The sequence below is a fragment of the Musa acuminata genome, chromosome BXJ3-3 (assembly GCF_036884655.1).
Source record: "Musa acuminata AAA Group cultivar baxijiao chromosome BXJ3-3, Cavendish_Baxijiao_AAA, whole genome shotgun sequence".
Lineage (NCBI taxonomy): Eukaryota > Viridiplantae > Streptophyta > Magnoliopsida > Zingiberales > Musaceae > Musa > Musa acuminata.
In genome coordinates, this window is record NC_088351.1 from 30,700,130 (window position 1) to 30,710,235 (window position 10,106).

At 36.1% G+C, this 10,106-nt stretch overlaps 1 protein-coding gene across 2 annotated transcripts; it reads right to left on the bottom strand.

Moving 5' to 3' along the window:
• Window positions 1-1,060: 1,060 nt before the first annotated feature.
• LOC135586797 (transcription factor MYB98-like) lies at window positions 1,061-9,816 on the bottom strand. Of its 2 annotated transcripts, XM_065141706.1 has the most exons (4): window positions 6,018-9,816; window positions 2,939-3,085; window positions 2,716-2,842; window positions 1,061-1,789 (listed from the first exon to the last, which is right to left on the bottom strand). In XM_065141706.1, exons 1-4 carry the CDS (start codon window positions 6,044-6,046, stop codon window positions 1,178-1,180), a joined length of 915 nt encoding a protein of 304 aa, XP_064997778.1. In that variant the 5' UTR covers window positions 6,047-9,816; the 3' UTR covers window positions 1,061-1,177. The 2 variants fall into 2 exon arrangements, with proteins under 2 accessions (XP_064997778.1, XP_064997777.1); XM_065141705.1 differs by having other exon boundaries at window positions 2,939-9,816.
• Window positions 9,817-10,106: the final 290 nt, after the last annotated feature.

Sequence of the window (10,106 nt, forward strand, 5' to 3'; positions counted from 1 at the left end):
TCTATCTTCTGGCATCGAGGTTCCGTCCTTGTAAATGTTCAGCACAAAGAGAAGATGAGAAGAAGGCGGAGAAGAGGGAGTAGTGAGGAAGGTGTTACAGTGTGTCTTTGAGGAGAGATTGATCGATCCACAGCGTGAGTCCAACGTTCCTCGCCTCTCCCATCGTTCCTCTTCCAGCAGACATCCACCGAGGAAGAAAACACAGCAGACATTTCGTCAAGCACAGAAGTGACATGGGCTAATGGCAGCCTGAGAGAGTCGTACGTGCACGTCGCCGGCTCTCACAATGGATTTGTGCCCGGTGAAACCTTGGAGATGCCATGCATGTTATATCCACATTTCACGTAAAGCTTTAATCCGATGAGTACACATATATAGCAAGCTTAAAACTTAATTAGCATAATAAGTGATTGATGAGAGGTTGATTAATCTTACCATGTTAAGTATTTAAAGATATTTTGAATTAGAATATAAAGATGCAGTAACCTATTAGGTGATAGTGGATATTTAAAATATTAATTAATATAAAGATGCAATAAAATATTATACACTATTATGTGTTCATTATTTGATAGTAAATAAAAATATATATACCAAAATTATTATTATTATTATTATTTAAGTTCAGTGTGTATGGAGAAAAACCTACTATGGAATTGAATTACTTCAATTGATGTCGGATCTCAAAGAGAAGAGATCTTTGAAAAACAAGTTCTAATGATCCAATATGTAATCAAACTTATTCAAAAGTTCATGCTTTTCTATATTTCCTTGAAAAGGAGATAAAACTATCTATGCCATTTTAAATAAGGCAAATTACATATAAAAATAAATATAACAAATATTATTTATATCTAGAGCAAAAAAAAAATCTAATATTAAATTTATAGAGAATTAGAAACAAAACAAATTAAACACGATACCATTAATATGTTAAATAATAAAATAATGTGTTTTATTAGAAATAATATACCATTATTTGCTATGAATAATATTTTTTTAGATAATATCGAGAGGCAGTGTAGAAAATAAGTTTTCGCGTGAAATAATATATTGCAAAAAGTTTAAATAACTATAGGCTTATTATTATTTTTAAGTTCCAATAATTACCGATATCCCTCTATATATATTTTCTATCACATAGGTGTTGTTATAGGTTTGACGTAAGCAGATCATCTCATGACATGTTATTGCTAGTGCTGCTGTTCTGAGACATCATCTCCACCAAGTCCATCTCCGGCTTCACGTCCTCGTACGACTGCGGTGTGGCGACGATGTCATCCCAGTACTCCATCTCCATCTCCAAGCTCTTGTCAACGCCTAGACCACAGCCGAGCTGGTCGAACAGGTGGCCGACATCGTACCCCTCAGCCGGGACCTTCTCCTCGTCCTCAAACAGCAGGCTGACCATGACGTCGCTGAAGTCGCAGGCAGGGACTAAGTGGTCGTCGCCGTCCCGGTAGGCATCTGCGGCCGTGCTGGGCTCCTCGGCGGGCATGGCGCTCACGGTGGATTTGGAGCTGTTGCCGGGCTTGCGCTTTCTTGTCGAGGGTGCGGGGCTGAGTGCCAGGCTTTTGATGTAGTTCTGCAGGAGCATGCCGGACTTGGGGTTCCTGGTGTTGCGGCACCGCCGTCTGGCGAACTGCCTACGCTTGGTTGCATTCCAGTGGTTCTTGATGGAGTTCTCAGTCCTGCCCGGGAGCCTCTTGGCGATCTCAGCCCACTTGTTGCCGATTTCGGAGTGAGCTTGGATCAGTATCTTGTCCTCCTCCTCGCACCATGTATCCTTCTGCATGAAGGAAGAAATAGTGCATTTTTAGGCACTGATACAGATTATTCAGTAAAAAGGTCCCAACTAGATCATAATTAATCCTCATTTAACTTAGATATAAAATATATTTTCTTGATTTTTTTAGGTTGATCTCTTTCATAGTTAAAGCTATTTAAAAATATCATCACAAATAGAAAAGCAAATTATGGCTTTTTTTTCTGTTGCCAAATAAAAAGAGTTTAGACATTATATTAACTAAACCTCTTAATTAGGGTGTGTGTAGTAGTTCTGGTGGAATATGAGAGAGAGAAGAGAGCTCACAAATGTACTTAAAGTTGAGTACTAAATACTATACCATTTTAATGAAGTCAACCATAAAGATGGGGGTTACAATAGCAATTTATGCTTGTTTGACCCAAAAATTGATGTCATTCATCAACACATTAACTCACTCCAACGTGAGAAAAATCCTTGTACTCTCTCCCTAGTTGGTAAAGCAACCTTAATTTAGACTCATTAATTCATTATAAATTGAGTAGAATCCTAATACTGTTCCTATGTACTAAAGCAAACTTATTTTAATATATTTAATATATATGAACAGGGAATATCATCTTTTTTTCCTTGAAAATAGCCTAGACCTCTTTGATGAAAAGAGTGAAGGTGATGAAATGTGTTGTTTTCATGACTAAACTATAAAAAGAGTAATATTAGTACAGCACCAAACCCATCCTCTACTTAATTTAATGTTTATAAAAAAATATTTTCAAATTACTATTCTACCAGAAGAATTGAAGTAACAATTTTGATTTATGAATTAAGTAATTTATATATAGATCATATATACAAAAAGGGAAAACAAGAAAGATACATAACACCACAAGTTTCTAATGATGCATACTAGAACAACTGGGACAAAAAAAATGCAGATGGGTAGTGAAAACCTTGATGTTAGGCCTCAGATGGTTGTGCCATCTCTCTCTGCACTGCTTTCCTATTCTTCCATGTAACATCTGAGCAATGTGAGACCACTTTTTCAGTCCATACTGTTCCACTAGTCTTATCAACAACCTGCAAGAAATATCCATGTTGTAATCTTTTACAAAAACAACGAGACATACTCTTTGAGAAAGAGAAAGGAGCAAAAAAGGAAGAAAGAATGCCTGCCTGTCTTCTTCGAGGGTCCATTGGCCTTTAACCACGTTGGTTTTCTTCTGTGCTTTACCACCATTTCTTCTTGCGGACATAGACTTCCTATTCATCTCGACTTCCATCTGAGGATGATGGTTGATGACACTGAGCTCGCCGGGGCATCTGCAAGCAATGGGAGGCTCAAAGGTGTGAGCCATCGAAGCTATGCTAAGATTAGGCTGTGTGACACAGAATGGCAACACCACATCCTGGATGTCTTCAGTTGGGACCCTGGACTCTATGCTGTCATATGGTGGAGACAACTTGTCAGGGAAGTAGCCATCAAAACCATAGGGGAAGCCATTAGCTACTTTGTCAAATGGATCAGCACAAGCTTCTGGGAAGAGTCCGTTGCTCATGTTGACTTTGAAGCTCCCAAAATCCATTGGAAAGAGAGAAAGAGAGCGAGGGAGAGATGTCTTCTAGGACATGGATAGCATGTATCCAAAGGACAATGAGATTAAAACTAATGCAAACATTTGTATGTGGTGTAATTAGGGTGCAGTCAATAAAGGATGTTACCTTATCTGGAGAACAAGGGAATTAAGCTGATTTAATAGCGTTGTTAATAGCACAAATTAGTTCATTAAGAAAGTTAGAAGACCGTGTTAATTAGTTGTCAGTTATCCAATTTACTCCAGAAAACATGAGAAACTGAGGGAGGATAGCTTTCATCTTGCTTGAGACGACATCAAAATATGCAGAGAGTAGTCTCTTGATAAGCAAGATGACTAAATCCAAGCATTTACAACCCTAAAAGGAAAGAAATCAAGTAATATTCCCTCCCTTCTTGTGAAGTCCTTCAAATGACAATTCAATTGCTTTATTCTTTTCAGCAGCATCGACAAACATGAACACAGGAGAAAGTTAAAGCATCATCTACACATCTTTTTTCTTTAGGTAAAAGGAAAATGTAAGATAATAAAACTTGATGGTAAGTGTCACACTCACAAAATATTAGAAAATCAATTTATTTTCTTATCAAAGAAAGATGAGTTCAAAAACAATATGACAATAACATCTGGTAATCTCAGCCAAAAAGTGATTAACTGTATCAGGCCAGCAACACTTCACTATACTTGCAAATTGTAACAAAGCTAATCAAAAGGTTTGGATAATCTCATGATAATCTATAAAAAGGAGAATTTTCCACAAAAACTTGCAATAGCTAGGATCAACACAGATAAGTGTCAGTATGACAATTAAGCTAGAGACAAGAAGGGGTCTTTACACAACAAAGGATAAATACACCAAACAAAGATTTACATCTGTGGTCTCTCAAATTAAATGAACAAATCACTTCCGGATATGAACAAATTCTGTAAGGATCATGTCTTAAAATTCAAGTCATAACATAATTAAGAATCTTTAGGTATATTTTTGGTCTACTAAATGCACTCAGAATATGAATGTATAATGTTATAGCTAGTGTTTTGCTATTTATGCACATGAAGGATTAAATATACTGAAACCATTATTAAATTTAAGCTCAAAATGGTCACTAATGTATATCAGAATTGGTTTTTAACCAAGGGTGGGGTCACATTGGATCCAATATTTTGTTGAAGAAAGTGAACCAAAGAAGTTCTATTATCCCACAATGACCTAGTTTTTATACTGAATTATATTTGAACATTCAAGAGCCATTAGACTCCTTTCTGCATATACCAACACTTCAGAAGATTGAAAATATAAACAAGTATAATTTACATAATATGGGTAATTTCATTCAACATCTTTAATCAAATAAAAAAAATGGAGTACCAACATAATTAAGAATCTTAAGGTATATTCTTGGTCTACTAAATGCACTCAGAATATGAATGTATAATGTTATAGCCGGTGTTTTACTATTTATGCATATGAAGGATTTGTCGAAGAAAATGAACCAAAGAAGTTCTATTATCCCACAATGACCTAATTTTTATACTGGATCATATTTAAGCATTCAAGGGCCATAAGACTCCTTTCTGAATATACCAACACTTCAAAAGAATGAAAATATAAACAAGTATCATTTACATAATATGGGTAATTTCATTCAACGTCTTTTATCAAATAAAACAAATGGAGTACAAACAAAACAAATGCAAAACCATCTATTACCATCTTAGATCTTTTTTTTCCTATTTCTAAAATTATCCTTTCTGAGCTATCAGTTTATAAGCAGACTTTCTTGTGGAAGATTATCCATTTTCTCATAAAAATTGAAAGTGGAGCAAAATATATATATTTACTCATACCTGAAATCAAAACCAAGCACCCAATGTTTAAAGAAAACAAATTGAACTAAACTGAACTCTCCAGTTCAGTTTGATTTCTTAATTTTTCATGTTGGTTGCATAAACCTAAACCATTCCCTGGAATAAATAATCCAACTTCATGGTCTAACAATTGACCAAGACCACATACAATGTCTGATCCTCTCCAATCTAAATGAGTGACATAAATAATGTATTGGGAAGGTGAAACTTATTGAGAATAATAAGGAATACCCTGTTTCATTGTCTTGCAACCTTCCTCATTTCAAAGGCTGCATGTAACATTTCATTCCTCATAGAATCAAGGTTTGATGGACTTGTTCATTCTTTCATCAACTAAATAAAAGGTTATGAGCAGCATCTACAGATTTCATGGACCAAAATTGCTCCATAAGTTCAACTATCATCCTTTTTTAAGTTGGATGCATCTGATTCTGCATAGCATTGCCATTCGTTTTTCACTACATGATGCTTAGGCTTGAGATAATGTCTTTAGCTAAGCAAATTATAACATATAAGTCTTTCTGTTAAATTTCATATTTACTTGTAATTTCATTTAAATCAAGCCAGTGTACTAGATAATTTCAGTATATAAATGTGTGCATATCCACATGTGTAATATAACATTTTTTGAATTGATGTGTATCTGTAGTATAGGCACAAATCAGATAAAAGTTCTAAAATTTTAGAATCCAGGGTTTTTACTGGGCATGATTTCTGAATTAAAAGAATAAACCATCTTTTTCATCCACTGAAACAAATGTAAGTGATTATTTACAGAATGATACCCTCACCTATGATTGTTGTGCACTACTAGCCTCATGACAATGTACCTGCAGAAGATTTCCAGTACCTTGAACTTAAATATCTATGATTGTTGTGCACTACTAGCCTCATGACAATGTACCTGCAGAAGATTTCCAGTACCTTAGAACTTAAATATCTTTGAAATATAACTTCAACTTATTTATCCCATATGAATTGCTTCCTATTATTACCCTGTCATATATATGCGCGCACGCACACACACACACACATAAGTTTAATGATGCATAGTGCTTTCTTTTCCCAAAGTGATCAACATTCTAGTTGATGTGACCCAATTTAGTCAGCTTTTCTTAGGCTGTCAAACCAAGTATATGGATAGACCAAATAGAACATTCCTCCAATTGTGAACTCTTTCAGTAGCTTCAAATCCAAGAAGACTGATTTAGAAGACTTTCCCTTGGGATCACCATTGCAAAAAGCATTTTGAACATCAAATGGTATTACTACCAGGAAAAGTAAACTGCTAACAGTAAGATAACTCTTTTAGTTTATTTTGACAATAAGAACAATGGTTTCCTTATATTCCATAGTAGATCAATCATAATCCAAGCTGGCTTTATACCTCAGAAAGAAAAATCATGGTATAGATCTATCGAGTCCCAGGTCTTGATGAACAGAAAGAAAACAAGATAGCCCATAAAAAAGAAGTGGAAAATATATAAGCATAACAGTTATATAAAGAAACATGATGCTTTGTGCATGTAATCTTCCTAAGAGTAAATATCTACAAAGTAAGAGAATTATACTCCCTGATAGAGGATTGTGTAACCTAACTAATCTGGCAAATAAATATTAGGTTGTTCAGAGGAATTCATAACCTAAATCTGGCAACTCAGCATTATGCTAAGATACATACAGCATCATCATCACCAATCTTCTTCTGGAAGACTGGAACACGCTAGGAATTTCCACTTTAGATGCAAGCACAACAGTACCAGTAGTATTTTCTGATGGATCACTTATAGCATTCTCATCTCTAGGCACATCTAGATTATGAACTAATGATGGTAATGAGACAACATGATGAAGAGAAGCTTGAAACCAGAGCTACCAATTGTTGTAGGAGAAGGAATGCATCCACAATCCTTCTCTCCTGAAAAGGACATGGAATTGAGGAAAAATCAAAACCCAATTAAAAAATTATGCCCTCAAAAGTTCTTGGATTAGGGTTAAGTGCCAGTATATACAAATGTAATTAACCATAATTGGCTATCTAAAGTTTGAGTTTGCTACTATAAAATTATACTGAGAAATTGGACACTTACTTGATTCTCCATCATTTATTATGTGAATATTTTAATACCAGCCATGTTGTGCAGTCAAATATACTCTAAAACAAAAACTTTGCAATTCCCTTATCAGTATTTGGTGCTTTCAGCATGTTACTCTTTCTAAAAGATAATGCATATTTTATGAACTAAAGGCTCGTCACTCCAATTCTTGTAACACTGATCTCAAAGTTTTATGCATACACAAGTCCAAGTTGTTTGCATTGTATCATTATCATCAATAAATTGTCTCATAAGTAATCCATTTGTCTAGAAGTGCTAATTGATTCCTCCAGAACTCTCTATTTAGTTTTACAGAACCTCTTAAAAATCAGTTATATATTTTATTAATGAAACATGTTCTGTTATTTAGTACTGCATCAATGTGTGTTCATGTCATGTTCAAATCAGTGTTATGAACAGAATTTACATATTAACTACAGGGAACATGCTTGGCAACTTCAGTAGCAAATATTAAATATGTGGAGAACATTGACTAGCGTGTAACTAGATGTGAAATTATCAATTCCTACAGTATCCTTCAGAGACAACAGATGTATTCATTAGCCACTATATCATAATACTTAAGAAATTGTGTATAAGGTAATACTTCTATTCTCATGATCAAAACATTTTTATGAATATACATTTCTTGCAGTTTTCATCTTGAAGTTACTACTTCAACGTACAAAAATAGGAAACCAAAACTAAGGTATAGATCACAAAGTCCATCCAAAACATGTTTGACATATGACATATGTAAAGTTTATTAGAAATATTAACCAGTACAAGCATAAAATTCTAGATTATCCAAAAAGAGTACAATCCAAAATAGTCTCATGGATTGTGAAGCTTGTATTTTTTGCAAAATAAAGATTAGACACTTGTGTTCATGTGATTTGCGTGCACAAAATATCTATGGACAGAAATAGGAAACCAAAACTAAGGCATAGATCACAAAGTTCATCCAAAACATGTTTGACATATGACATGTGTAACGTTTATTAGAAATATTAACCAGTGCAAGCATAAAATTCTAGATTATCCAAAAAGAGTACAATCCAAAATAGTCTCATGGATTGTGAAGCTTGTATTTTTTGCAAAATAAAGATTAGACACTTGTGTTCATGTAATTTGCATGCACAAAATATCTGTGGACAAAAGTACACACCTCCATCCATCAGAAAGAAAATTTATAGAATTATAGGAAAAACTTGGAAAAAAAAGTATGCCTCAAATGAGGATGCTAAAGAAGCAATAATTAACATGAAGAAACATTTTGACCATTTAATCGGAGCAAAAAGTACTAGATAGCTAAAGCCAAAGTAGTGCAACAGCAGAAAGTCATATACACAACACCACGGATTAGAGAAGACAAATTCAGTTACCTAACGGCACTAATAGAGGACTAGTACACATGCTATGAAGTGAGGATCCATATAAGAAGTTTGGATCAGATGTAGATTATCCTTGATGTTTAATTACCTAAAAAGTAGACACGGTTTCTTATTAAGTTCGTATGCATCGGATATTTCCCAAGCTTCTTTCACCATTATCCATTATCCATTATCCATTTCATTACATGACTTAGCTTCGATCTGAAAACAATAGATGGATCCTTGGCTCATATCCAAGCACTGATTCAATATACATCAATTACGCTTTCATCCATCTAAATATCTATGAAACCATGGAATTCCACAAACCTTATAAAAATAAATTGGCATATACTCTATAGAGAGAATGAAGCTCCAAACAATTTGGCAAGCTAAGTACTATCTTCAAAATAACCCATGTGGATCTCTATTAGAGCAATGATCCCGAAGTCCAAATCTTGGATGTTAGAAAGAAGGCCTGAAAGAATTCATGAGAAGCAAAAATCACATGGACGGACGTATAGAATGCAACCCTAAGGTCTCAACTGCCACTAACCAAACATCCTACCGCTCAAGTCACAGAAACCTAATAAGTCCAATTTAATAACGACAAATATAGACCGACAGCGGGAGATAGATAGCTGCAGAAAGGTGAATCACGAAGCATCATCGAATAGCTAAAGAAGAAAAACCTGGAGCAGAAGAGGTCTCATGGCGAGGGCAAGCCAGCTGGGTGACAACGAGAAAGAGCACGCTGGTACACACAGCCATGGCCGCCCGCATGATTGCGGACCGGCGTGCTCTCTCTCGTCGTCAGCCAACCATGCGCGCATCAACTCCCAACAGCAGGAACAAGCAAACGACAGCATGATCCTCTTGGGCGAGAATCAGAAACCAGCTACGGAAGACCGCTCAAAATCTGGAACCCTTGGGCCGCGAAACAACCGGAAGCCGATCGAAACCCTCGAAATTCTCAGTTGGAACCGACGAAGAATCGCAGATCGAATTCGAATCAAGATTCCGAGGAAAAAGACAACGACGACGACGATGATGAGATGGAGACGAAACGGAGAGGCTCCGCTAACGCACTTGTCGTCCTTTCAACGAGGGCCGGCGTTACGGAGACGGTAAAAGTAAAAGCGAGAACAACTAATTCCACATTACAGATCGCGACGAATAAAGAGCGAGGAAAAAGGCCATAAAACCAGAGGACAGAACAGTACGCGCGTCCGCCACGTGCCCATATGGCCCGCCGTGGGCCCCACGATCTCGAGAGGTACGAAAGTGAGTGCGTTCGATTGAGGTCCTTGGGTCTGAGGTAGCGATGCGGTGTCCCGCGAAGGCAGGACGGCACTGCGTCCGATCAAATGAGCGGTCGAAACGTGTCCCAACTCGCCTTGCGAAAGGTGGG

What these genes read in the sequence shown, in the direction of transcription:
- LOC135586797 (XM_065141705.1), bottom strand. Translation starts at nt 3,348, where the DNA reads ATGGATTTTGGGAGCTTCAAAGTCAACATGAGCAACGGACTCTTCCCA. An exon ending in TGGACCCTCGAAGAAGACAG is followed by an intron (nt 2,843 to 2,938) that starts GCAGGCATTCTT and finishes TATTTCTTGCAG; the next exon opens with GTTGTTGATAAGACTAGTGG. An exon ending in ATCTGAGGCCTAACATCAAG is followed by an intron (nt 1,790 to 2,715) that starts GTTTTCACTACC and finishes TCCTTCATGCAG; the next exon opens with AAGGATACATGGTGCGAGGA.